Here is a 13,198-nt window from a genome sequence, read left to right on the forward strand (position 1 = left end):
TCCCGTGAGGGGCGTGTCTGTGGAATTTGAAATTCTCCCTCTGTGTTGGCATGAAATCAGTTCATCTGAGCCAGTTATGATTCACAGAGCTCCTCATACCGGCTGGACCCGAGGTTGCGTATGTTCATCAGCTGATTCGTTTTCATCAAAGGCATATTTTCAGGCCCCGAGAACACACTGCAAACTGTGATCTTCCCAGTGGACAGAGAATCCTGGGTGACCTGTTCCTGATTTTACATTCTGAAGAATACCTAGCTCTTTGACAAATTTCCCCAGACATTATGCATCTTGCTAAAACAAATTAACATCAGAAATGTACATGCATACCATCGTCTAACATTAAACATCAGCTCAGCTTCTTGAACAGAATAGATATTAAGTAATACAAGTTACATGTGCCAGTGATGGAATTATTTCCATAAAGTTTTGACAAGCAGTTACAGGTTTTTGAGAAGATTGATGTGATCTGCCTTGTAATTGGAGTGCCAAGGCCAGCTGCTAGGATCCGAGCAGAGAGTAATGACACATTCAAGGTCCTTAAACTAAAGATCCTTCATATTTATTTATAAAATACATATTGGTAAATAGTATTAATTTTGATCTAATAACACCTTACAATGAACTACTTAGCTTTTTGTTGTTTACAAAGCACTTTTCCCAACAGACATACCTCATCTCAAGGATATAGCACATAAGTCCGCCTCCATTATCGTCAGCTTTTCCCCACTGTATTGAATTTTTACTCCCTTCTAATAACTTTGGAATGCCTGGTTTACTTGGGACTCCAGCTTTGGAAACAAAAGAAAACACTGATTGATATATTAGAATTAGAAAATATTCTGCACGACATATTTCTTTGGACTATATTTACTAAGAGGAAAGAAACATTCAGAAATATTTTCATATAAGTGCATATTTTTAAATGAGTATCTGAAGTTTTGATTAGTGATGGATTCATGATAAGAGTAACAATATATCTTAGCTTGACATGAAATAAGTGATACAAAAAGAAAATATTTTAAGTTTTGGAGCATTTGATTCTTATAAGATAAATTCGGAGTTACAGTATACCTTTTAGAACACTAGTTAGTTTAATATACTTTTTTGATTTTTTAAATCTTTAGCCTGTGGTTATAGTAGTCAGTAAGTAAACATTGGCCGAACACTCAGTAATGCTGTTTTCCTTTAGTTCTTACTGCAAAATGTCACAGCTACACGGGAAATCTGAACACTGAAAGGCGAAACGATTTTGCCTTGTTCAAAACCTTGCAAGCCCAGGTGACTATTATCTCATTTCTGTCTATAAGGACTCCTAACTTTTTTCAATTTCTTCACTCAAGTTTCAGAAATAGTAATTTACTCTTTCAAAAAACATGTCAGCCTCTGGGATTGGTGACATAAGGCCTGCCAGGGTTTTCTGGAGCTGGACGTGAGCGCTCACCTTTCGTCCTAAAGCTTTCGGACGGCGAGGTGCTGTTCTCGCCCGTCCTGTAGACCACCGCCGCTCGGACGCCGTAAGGAGTGAAAGGCCGCAGGCCCGGGATGTTGCACACGTGGGCCGGGCCTCGGCTGCACGAAGCTCTCACGCGGCAAAACTCGCTGTGCTGCCCCTGGGGAAAGAAGACTCCGGGAACATCCTTGTTTCTTTAAGAAAACCTCCTTAAACGCAGAAATTCACACACCAAGGCAAGCAACGAAACTTTGAATAAAATGCATTCTCTATTAAAAATAAGAGCTTCTTTATGTTTGGCCCCAGACAGCATCCCCACTGCCAATAGCCACTTTATTTTTATGACAAGCCGTAACTGACTGGAGGACAGTCCCCGGGGTAAGTCCGAGGGGGTCGTGCACTTCTGACTACGTGTCGCTGGGGGAGATCCAGAGCTTGACCTCCAGTTTCCTCCCACTGTACAGGCTACGTTAAACCAGGATGCCGGAGGAGGCACTTCACGCCGAGGGACAATGGGGGATCAGACAGTGACGCTTTCAATTCCACAGATGGGTTAATTTCAAAATAATAATAATTTTACATGTTTTGGTTCTGTGAAGAAGCCCACAGTGAGTTATAGATTAAACATTTAGTTTTTCTTCCCCAACGCTTTCAGACATCTAACTAGCATTCCTTATTATTACACAAAGTAAGACTAGATTCCAGAAAGAAGGATGTTTCTGCCCGTGGTCACCGAGCCATAAAGCAGCCAGGGGAGCAGTTATGGAGGAAATCTTACTTTCATTCCACCTCACATGCTGGGTCTCTGATTACACTTGTCTTAAACTTTTTCCTCTGTGACATTATTTTTTTAAAAAATCCGTGTATTTGGACCCTTGATGTCATTATTTGAAAATGGCAATGCTTTTCAATGTACAATAGCACAGACATAGGATGTGGCATTTTGTCCAGGGCTCTTGGTGCATTTTCGCCAGTCGAGTGTCCTAGGAAGGTCAGCTTCCATAAACAGACCTTGCTTTACATCTCCTTTTTCATTAGCACTCCAAGGTCAGGTCGTTTCATTGGATGGACACTTTATATCAGTTTTTTATTCAATTAGGAATGATTCTCTGTCGCCCTTTCAGGCCACCTTGTTACATAAAGAAAGGGGGGAGGGGAACAGAAGGACTGAGAAAGAGACAGAAATGCAGATGTCTGGGACACGGCCTGAGAAACTTAATAAATGTTTCAGTCCCACCGAGACATATAACCTAAGGAAACAGATATACTGGATCCTTAACATTTACTCTGAACCTACCGAGAGAGAGAGAGGGGGAGAGAGATTGATTCTGGCTCAAAAATGTCAGCCCTCTGAACTACGTCCTTAATGACCTGCTACAGAAACTACCTTTGGTGACTGTCTGGATGGCCCAACATCCCACACCACCCAGGAGTGAAACGTCAAGGAGATGCGTGAGCAGGGCTGCTACTGGAAAACGATAGAGCATCACAGCAACGAATGTTCTGGACAGACCACAGGCTTGGGGAGGGGTCGTCCGGTAAATCCCACAAGGGCCAGAAGCTCCCGTGCGTCAGAGGCTGACGTGCGGGGTGGAGGCTGCCACAGAGGGATTTTCAAATTATTGGGAGGGGGGTGGCGGTGGGGAACGGTGCAGACTATGGTGTCTCAGAGACTGGGACTTCAAAAATGTTGGGTTTTGGTAGGGAGTCCCCCAGATAGCTGAGGAAAACACGGTCTCAATGGGCTTCCATGGGAAAAAGGGAAAAAAGAGAAAAATTACTTATTTTTCTCCAATCTTAAATCAAATCTATTCTTCTTTTGTACACTGTTAGAACAAAAAAGATCTATGACATTTAAGACATAGATAGAAATTTAGCCGTGTGCTTGAATCTCTCATTTTGCATGTAAGGAGCTTTTGACAGAAAAGAGAGAGACCTTGTCTCCTTTCCTTTCTAAAAAAATTGTTAACTAAAAGGAGGCATATTCACCGCAATCACCTGCCTCAGAGTTTCAGCCGAGACTTAGAGAGTCATTCCCAGCTGTCCTGTTATTATAAGGTAGGTTCAAAGTAGACAACTTTCTCACTGGATATCACTCATCAATTAACATCGCCTTCGGCTGTGCTCATCAATTAGCATCTACAGGGGGTCACACGTGGAGAAATCACTGTATCAAACAATTTCAGCTTCATGACTGTGAAGCGGTCTTTCTAAACCTGTGTTGAGCAAGTGTAAGGAAAGAGGAAGTTTTGAAACAAAAAGCATCGTGTGGAAGTCACGAGAACTGAGCCAGGCAGCCCCCCGCTGTGCTCCTCCTGAACACGAGGAGCGGGGCGGCCTAGCGACTCGGGCTCGGGCCCCTTCATGGCTGGCGCCCGGGAGGGCTGGGCAGGGGGCAGTCGGCCCTGGGTCCTCGGCTGGCTGCCTGGTGAGCGCTGACTCATGTTGGCGCCTGTCTGGGTCTCTGACTGCTCATCAGTAAAACGAGAGGCTGGAGATCTTCTCTAAGGTCCTTACCCATTTCATCTCTTTGACCTGGGAAATGAGCTTTATATGCCTCCCCTTGACTTTAAACTGACCTGCGTTGAGCTCATCTAAACAGATGTCCAAAAACAAGCGGATCCCCCAGTTTCTCCAATTTAACTGCATTTTTATAAGATGACCATTTTTCAAATAGGCAACACATCCCCATAAACACGCTCGATGGAAAAAGTCCCGTTCAACTATGTGGCCTTTGGTGTTATCAACTCAACATTTACTATTGTTTCACATATTTCATAGTTTTTATATAAAAGTACAAGATCACAAAATAAACTCATGTAGTAAAATCTAAAAAACATCCTGAGAGCAACTTCATTTTTAAAGAAAAATGAGGCCACGACTATACTGATTTGTTTTTAAGTTACCAATGAACGAAACATTTCCAGCCAATCTTTACAAATGTGGGCACAGGCATTTATAAGGATGAAAATGAAATGTAGCAGCTATAAAAATGTAATAATCCACCTTAACTGTAGCAATATAAAATCAATGTAGACTTTCCTTAGCAGTGAATTAATTATATTAATTGATACTTTAAAATTCACTGGATATTTTTATATTGGTTAAAGCATGAAGATTTTTGGATAAGAAACATTTAGAGTTTACATGCCAAGATCAAAATGGTTTTATATTTTACTTCTCTCCTGTTGCTATACAGCCCTTAAATGGTTGAAAGGACATTTCTAAACAAGGTTTTGATTATTTGCTTATACATGTCCTTCATTTTGTTAAAATAGAAAACACCAAATTGCTATGGACTTTAAACCAGAGAACCATGCTGATAACATCTAAATGAAGTAAAATATTGTGAAATCCATAAACCATCATTTATACCGTTTCACATAGAGCCTTTTAAGAGCAAATGAATCTCTCTGGGAATTCTTTCTGTCAGAAATTAGCCTAGACAGCTCACTGCTTCTATATGGCAAACCTGAATCAATGAATGTGGTCAAATATATTGTTGATTTATACAAGAGAATGCTCTAGAGATGTGCAAAAGGGCTCTCGACTTACTCTACAGCATAAAGGAAAGTTTTGCATTAAAGGTGTGATCTACCTTCTGGAGTTCAAACCAAAATCTGATGAGGTTCACATTAGATGGGGCCTCCCAACCTAACTGCAAACTAGTGTTGCCTGGAGCCAAGGCATAAGGTTTCTCTGGCGTGTCAAACGTTTCCACAGTGACGGGGTGACTCTCAGCACACCACATTTCCTCGGCGTGGCAGGCCAGGACCTTTTTGTAAAAACAAAACAAAACAAAAAAACAATTGCTTAACCTTTTCAAACCCCTGTGCTTGAAAATGGCAATAAAGGCACCCACTCTGGTCCCTGTACCTTCAGCACGTACAGCTTGCCGCCGGCCAGCCCAGTGACAGGGAGCGCCAGGCGGCCGCCCGGGTAGGCGCTGCGCCTGCGAGGCGCCGGGGGAGCCGGGCCCCGGCCCGAGATGGCCAGCTGGTAGCGCACCGCCGCCGCGGGCCCGTTTGGCTCGGGAGACTCTCTCCAGGATACGACAAGGCTGCTGTCCGACTGCACCGTGGCGTTAATGAGCCAGACAGCCTCTGGGACTGAAAGAAATAGCAACGCGTGACAAGGGATGTCGCAAGAGCACTGGGACATGGAAAGAAGTAACGGGGTCTTGGTTGAGGAACAGGGAGATCATGTGAGCAGAATGAGTGACAGATGTCCCGCAGGAGAGCCAGCCTCTTATATAATGCTAAGTGAACAGGCTGCCTGAAAGGCTCTGGCTTATTTTTGCCTGGTGACTAAATCCTTCTCTGACTCTAGCTCCAGGATTTGGCCCGTGATGATGAACAGCCAAGTTGGAGCGATTTCTGTGGATTCATGAGACATCTGAAAGAAATGGCATCCCTTCGTAATAATCGCCACCTCTAAGAACACCCTTTTAGATTCCAGATCCATTTTCTTTAAGGCAATATGTTATATTACAGTGGCTTCAGTAAAATTCGCATAGAGAAAAGGCGTGGTTTTCCTGTCTCACCGTGAGCACAGAGCCCTGTGAATATACGGGAAGAGGGTGACACTGTGTGGTGAGACCAAAGAATGTGCTTCTTGGTCAAACAGTATTGATTCTGATGTTTTGGCTTCTAGTTGCTTTTCATTTTGATGGAATATTATTTATCATCTTCTGCTGTTAGAGCAAAAATTAGGTCATCAAAGTATTTTTCAACCAATACATTTTTCTTATGAAGCTTTAAAAAGCTCACATAATAAAGATTACTTTAATATTCAGGCAAAAACATACACATCACATACATCATAAAATTCCATTCTCGCAACCCACACCAAGCCCATAACTCACCTCCACTTTTAGTTTTCCCCCAAATCTCTTTTCCCAGGGGTAACTGTTCCAAAGGATCTGAATAGTAATTCTTTATAGCTATCCTTATCATATATGTTGAAAATGGTTGCAAACCTTCAATAAGGGCTATACTGTCCTGAAACTCCTGTAATTAAGTTTAAAAAAGCAATATGTGATTCTTCTTTTTTGCGCAAATGGGGAGAAATTAATTAATCAAAGAGATTTTAAAGATTCAAATATTCAAAAATGTTTATTTTTTAATCTTGGATCATGAATGAAAATGTTCTCTGTTCTAACTGCACAGGCCTGAGTTGTTTAATAGCTACAAGAATAAATGCTAAATGGCTGACGGCCTTCAGTCAATTTTGCGACAGACTCATGGCACATAGGAAGCTAGATTCCCAGAGGAGGACACTATTTTATCAGCATTGCATTAGAAATTCGGCAAGATGGCATTGGAAGGATGTGACACAAACGTGAATACAGTAACAGATTAAGCTACATTATTTAGTAATTCTTAGAAATAAAGTTTAAGCAAAAAGACTTTTCTTAGACCAATGGTTCTCAACTTTGGTTGCACTTTGGAATCATCTGGGAAATTAAAAAAAAAAAACTGATCGCTGAGTCCCACACCCAGAGATTCTGACTGAATTCTGGACCCAGAGATTTTAAAAGCTCCAATGTGCACAAGGCTGGGAATCACTACCTTTGATGCATATTAATCAATGCAAAGACAACAAGACAGATTAGCTCTCATGGAAAAGTCCAACGACGCAGTCCTTACCCCTCAATCTGCAATCTGCCGGACAGGCCATAAGAACAGGTCTGTGTCACTTTCTGGGGATAATTAGATAACCAGGGAGGGCAACAAACCCAGCTCTTTCAGGACAGTCAGGAAATTGTTACTATGGTGATCTACCAACTGGTAAGTTAATATACTTCCTTGGAGCTTAACTTACTCCAAGACAAGAAGACTAGAACATAATATGTTTTGATGAACCAGTTAGTACAGGTTACATAATAGCACATTTAAAAAAATGATATAGGAAATACTATGACTGAGAATTTCACATCAGAAAAGGATATCTTGTGAAAAGACAATGACCACCAGCTCCAGTCTTACCAGCATTTTATATTTTGGTTCAGAGCTGTTTTTCCCACCATTAGCTTCTTTGTAATAAACCAGGTATGTCGGAGTAGGGCTGGTGATGCCGTACCAAGTGAGGTTTGTCCTGGGAGGTGGTAATCTGATTGTGAGGCTGGTGTTAGTGGTGTTGAGTATAGTTGGCTCTGCAATATCTGAAGCTAGAGACAGAAATGCTTTATCTAAAATAAGAAAGAAAAAAAAGATTAAATATATACGCATATGGGTAAAAGAGAAAACAGATTTATTTAACATCAAGGATAATATAATTTTTATCTTTTATTTAACTTATAAGGCATGATGTATTGAAGTGCTGGAAGTGTTATTCGGGACGGAAAGACAAGTTTTTCCCCCATCCATCTCGAAGATGCTCTAAGCCTCAGAAAAAGGGAGCAAGGTAACTGATAATTGCTTAGTGCTTCCAGCAGATGGCGCTAAAGTATCATTTATTATGTACCCAGCCAGTAGCAAAATACAGCTGGCCTTTGTTTTATTTTGAAGTAATGAGAGCATTATATTAATCATATTTTTAAAAGAATCCCACTTATGAAAAGTCATGCTAGCTTTAGGACTTTTCTTTTTAGGGATGTGCGTGCATGCGTGTGTCTGTTCAAGTTCAAATAGATGTTATTACACGGACTTTTTAAGTCTCTTAAATTTCCCAAAGTTGAAAATGGATTCTTTAACCAAAATGTGCATTCAATTTATTTATAAAATCTTCAATTTTTAAATATTTTGTAACTTACATATTTTACAAGTAAATATATTTAAGCAAATATTACTTGAGTGTGTTTCCTTCATTTCTTTCCCTCTTCAGTGAGGAATTATACTTAATTTAGAACAACATAGGCACCTTACTAGCAAAGAAAGCTTGAGAAAAAAACTCAAAAACCACTTTAGGTTTGAATATCACCCATGAATCAATGTAATGCTATTTTTATTTTTGGTTGGTTGGTTGTTTTATTTCAAACATTTTTTTAAATTGTGATTCGCAGTAGTAAATATATAGTCAGTTCTACCCATAATGTGACACATGCATTCCTAAAAGTCACTGCATTATACAGAATTGCACAATAAAATCCACAGGGCTTATGGGAGAAATAGAGTTAGGGGCACAACACTAAAAACTTCGTGAGTGACACATTTAAAAAAGACAAGAACTTAATAAAAATGGTAGCACAAAGGTACGCATGTTAAATGACTGATGTACATAATCTCATTATAAATAGGGACGTGACCTCGAAAAAGATCTGAAATGTTATGCTTTGCGACACCCTTGGGAGTCTAAAATACCATCCAAGAAGAAAGAAGATAGAAAGAAGGGAACTTTCGGGACTAACAGGCAGCGAGAACAGCAGGCCAAGGGTTTCCCGGGTCTCCAGTTGCCTACCAAGCCCAAGCCCGAGATGAACTGTGCCCCGAGGCAAACAGCCTCAGAGCGCAGGCCAGATCCTGACAGCCTGGAGCAACACCCGGAGCACAACAGAGGAGGTGGGGAAACAGCCCAGAGAAAGAGACTCGGAGACTTTCCTGACCCTGACCTGGGAGAACAAGCTGGAGAAGACTGTGGCTTGATTACCTGGAAAAGGCTGCAGCAGCGAACTGTAAGCCAAGACGCGCTGGCTCCTCGGGGCCTCCACCCGGGAGGGGGTGGCCCCGCGGCTTTTCTTTACTTGATACACCTGGGTGCCGCCCGTAGCTGCGGAGATCCAATACAGATATTCCCCATCCACAGTTAAGCTAACAAGTGTTTTTCCTGCTTATGGAAAACATAAAATAAAGGACATAAATCTTATGATTTCTACTCTAGACAATGTGAAATCCTTTTTTTATATCATAACTGCTAAATTTTGAATCTTCATATTATTTCAATAGGAAAAAAGAACACATTTTATGTCATTAGGCTAAAAATTTCCCAGATATGTTCTCATTTAAACTCCACTTCCAGCCATAAAGTAAATATTATATATTATTGGCCTTATTTTGTAGAAGGAGAAACTGAGCTTGGATGAGTTAAAGAATGTCAAGGCCACAGGCTGGTAAAGGGCAGAGCCAGGATTTACAGCTTACCTATGTGACTCTAAGTCAAACAACGCCTACCTGAAGAGAGGCAATAGATGATAGGCACAGGGCTCAGCGCCTTGCTCAGTATTTGATCAATGATTTGGAATGAATGCACAGGGAACATATTTATCAAATTTGCAGACACTACACAATTCTTTCTGTCACTAGTATATTCGGGAATTCAAAAATATCACAACAGAATCAGGAAGCAGACTGAAATTTAACAGGAACAAATGTAACATCCTAAATTTGAGTTTAAAATCAACTCTAGAAATAACAAAATAAATCTGCCTTAATAATAGTTAACATGAAAAAGGTGTGGGTTTTCAAATGGCAGGCAGCCAAAAGACCTAATGCCACTCTCAGCTGCAGTAAAAGATGACCTAGGAAGTCAGAGGCCTCCTGCACTGACCAGAACACTACTGCAATATCGCAGAGGGAGCTATAATACAGGAGAGAGATGTGCTCAACTCGATATAACAGACACGGCTGAAGATTATAACCAACATGCCATGAGAGGGTCAGTGGATAAGAAATTATTAAGAGGAGGCATCAAGGGTAAGGGATTCTTGCTAAACTGGCCTAGTAAGATCTTGGTAAAGGCAGGTCAAGATCATCAAGGGTGGGGTCTGAAGAGCTTATCAAAGGTGTGGGAATTCTCTCTAAACTGACTCAGCAGGATTCTTGCTAAAACTGCAGTGAGCAAGGATGGACATGGAAGGCTAAGGTCCAGGCCTATTGAGAAGAGGGCTCAGAGGAGCCTAACTAAAGTTTGATTAAGAAAATAATCTTTGTTACAGATTAAACAAAAACAAGTCATTTTCTTAATAAGAGAAATTCAAAACATTATCTCTACTCTGCAGCCCATTGAGTCCATCAGAACTTCAGAACTGTTTCTAAAACACTGTGGATGGCATGTCAACAAAACCATATGAGCAGTTATAACTTCCATATTCACACACACTCACACACACACATTTGCAATTTCAAAACTTTACTATATGAATCAGCAATGCGCAGTAACTTTTGGTGATGGAAAGACATATCAAAGCTGGCCATACAGTAACCATTAGCCACTTGTGACTTTTGAGAACTTAAAATGTGGCTAGTGTGACAGTGAAATTAAAATTTTAATTTTATTTTAATTAATTTAAACCTAAACCACCATATGAAACTACAACATAGCATACTGGACAGTGAGAAATAGACTCTTAAGAATATATGAGGGAATTTAGAATGTCTATTTTTCTGTTACAATGACTCCAATTTGGAGACTTTCAAACTGCTTTAGATTTTCAAATGTTTCATCCACCAGCATGAGAATTTCCAATATTTACCAATTCATGCTGAATGTGGAGTCAATGGAATCATCAACACTGAAGTAAAATAGGGTGCTGGGAGTAAGATCATAGATGTTGTGTATGGCCCAATTTCAAACCCCAGCTCATCTACTTACTAATTGTAACCCTTTGGACAAATTACCTCACCTTTCTCAGCCTCAGTTTCCTCATCTGCAAAATGTGGTAGGCAGTCAGACAGACATGAGCAAAGCAAGAATGATGGGCCAGGTACAGGAGGTCAGCAGGGTGGAAAGTCCTGGTTGCCCAGCAACTGGAAAAACAAGGACCTCATCCCCAGGGTAACCTTTCCTCCCCTAGCATGTCGCTGATCATTTCGTTTAGACCCCCACACTTTCATACCACTGGTCATGCGCTCCGACCCTCCTCTGACTTTTCCTCCTTGGTATGTTGCTAGTCATGTAGTAGACCCCCTTGGGGGAAAATAAAAGGGCCAGAGAATAATCCTTAAGCATTAAGCCCACAGGACATTGAGGTTCTGACCCACATCAAATATATCTAGGCTTGAGTTGTGTTTCAGCTCCAGGCCCAGAAAAGCAGCAAAACCAGACAAACAACACCACAGCTGACCTCAGGACCAGCTGCACTGACAAATTACCCCGTCCCCAGGCACCAGCCAATCAGTGGAGACCACAACCATGAAAGGACACACCTGGAAAACTGATAGTTGTTCTATTTAGATCCTTCCCAGGGACTTCTCCTAAAATGTCCACCCTTAAAAGCCCTTAGGATAGAGGACCCAGCACCCTCTCCCTCCTGGGAGCATGCCAGCCTTTCCCTTCCCCCTCTTCCAACCCCCTCCAGGTATAGTACCTTTACCTTTCTCTTTCCTAAGCTCCAAGGGCCCTTCTTTTGCCTCTGTAACTTGTTTCCTGAGCCCACTTCTTCTACCACTCACTTCTACCTCTGTGACATTCTAAATAAATTTTCTCTTACAGTTTGAGCCTCGACTGTGAATTCTTTCCTAGCCAGAACTCAAGTACCAAGGTTGCTGAACCAAGGTCCAGTCTGACCCCACCAGTCTAACTCCTAGTGCCATTCCCACCATCGCCAACGCTAGTACCTACATCATCGAGGTGTTGTGAAGATTACATGAGATAATGCATTTAGCAGCATACTTAGAATATACAGTGAAGCTCAATACATTGTAGCTCTACTGTTAATTATAAAATAACAAAAAAAATCTCCACAGATACAGAAAATTCTATGGATGCCTATATACAATTTTTCTGGAAACAAGTTGATTTGAATTCTACAAGAGCATTTGGCATGGTCCAGAGTAAATGCCATGTGTGTATTCTGTGTACATGTGGGATGTAAGCCCTTTTTAATGGGATAGGAGGGGCTGCCACTACTAATAAAGGTCTACGTACACATACGTTGTCTTACCAAGCAGAGCAGGCATTATGATAACCTGCCAACACTGGCATCCTTCCAGATCCATGGCCCAGATCTCTTGCCTTTTGACAAAGTATATCTGTGGTTTCTTTATGTGAGAGGTATCAATAGTCATTGCTCCACTTAACTCGAATTCAGTGACATTGCAAGAACAGCGGCTCCTTCCATTTGGATGGTTTGTGGCCGTGGGCTGCAGAATGCCGTGCAGGGTCTTGTTGATGATACTGTAGTAGAACATCTGAGCGCCCAACTCTGAAACTTCTGTCCAATACAGGCGACTATTGGGGGGAAAATACCTTCCAACTTAATGAGTAAAACACATCATTTCAAATATTAGTTTCATAAGAAGACCAATCATTTTCTAATAATTGGGGGGGGGGACAAATGCAGCCTTTGAAGAGAACATGTTCTTCTGAGACGGAGGAGGCCACAGGAAATCTAGTTTATAGCATTTTCCAATGATTTCTCAATAAATGTGTTTACGACTAAAGCCTTGGACTATAATGACCTTAGACACTGTTAAGTGGCTCATTAATGATTGTAAATATAAAGTATATTTGCAACTTTTCATCATCACCCATTTCCATTCCCCTCCTCTCAATTTTGTTTCTGCTTCTTAATATTAGTTAACAGTCTAGTTTCAAGATAGACTATATCTGTGCTTATGGCACAAACAAAATATATCTTTCCAGCCTGGGAAACTGCCACTCAATTGCTGAATGGAGGCCTTAAAACTTATTTTATGAGGACATCAAAGATGGATGACCCGAGAATAGCTTTTACTGTGCATGACATGGTAGATACCTGCTGCTCATCTTCTGCCATTGTCTCAGTCCCTTTCTTGTCCTTACCAACTAAAGATATTAAATTCACTGATATAAAAGTCTGCTTTGGTTTCCTGCTGGTAATTAACCTAACTT

At 41.1% G+C, this 13,198-nt stretch overlaps 1 protein-coding gene across 2 annotated transcripts in view; it reads right to left on the reverse strand.

The window, feature by feature from the left end:
* The window catches only part of ROS1 (ROS proto-oncogene 1, receptor tyrosine kinase), an 82,476-nt gene that overhangs the window by 30,171 nt on the left and 39,107 nt on the right, over positions 1-13,198 (reverse strand). Inside the window, exons 26-33 of one of the 2 annotated variants that reach the window (XM_081141371.1) lie at positions 12,270-12,556; positions 9,038-9,214; positions 7,438-7,640; positions 6,315-6,459; positions 5,327-5,559; positions 5,049-5,225; positions 1,442-1,610; positions 671-788 (exon numbers count right to left, since the gene is read on the reverse strand). In XM_081141371.1, coding sequence (XP_080997497.1) covers positions 671-788; positions 1,442-1,610; positions 5,049-5,225; positions 5,327-5,559; positions 6,315-6,459; positions 7,438-7,640; positions 9,038-9,214; positions 12,270-12,556 — 1,509 coding nt within the window. Of the gene's footprint in view, positions 1-670; positions 789-1,441; positions 1,611-5,048; positions 5,226-5,326; positions 5,560-6,314; positions 6,460-7,437; positions 7,641-9,037; positions 9,218-12,269; positions 12,557-13,198 lie in introns of both variants that reach the window. The other variant, XM_081141370.1, reaches the window with a different exon arrangement.

This window comes from Miniopterus schreibersii (genome assembly GCF_964146895.1).
Source record: "Miniopterus schreibersii genome assembly, chromosome: 6".
NCBI classification, from domain to species: Eukaryota; Metazoa; Chordata; class Mammalia; order Chiroptera; family Miniopteridae; genus Miniopterus; species Miniopterus schreibersii.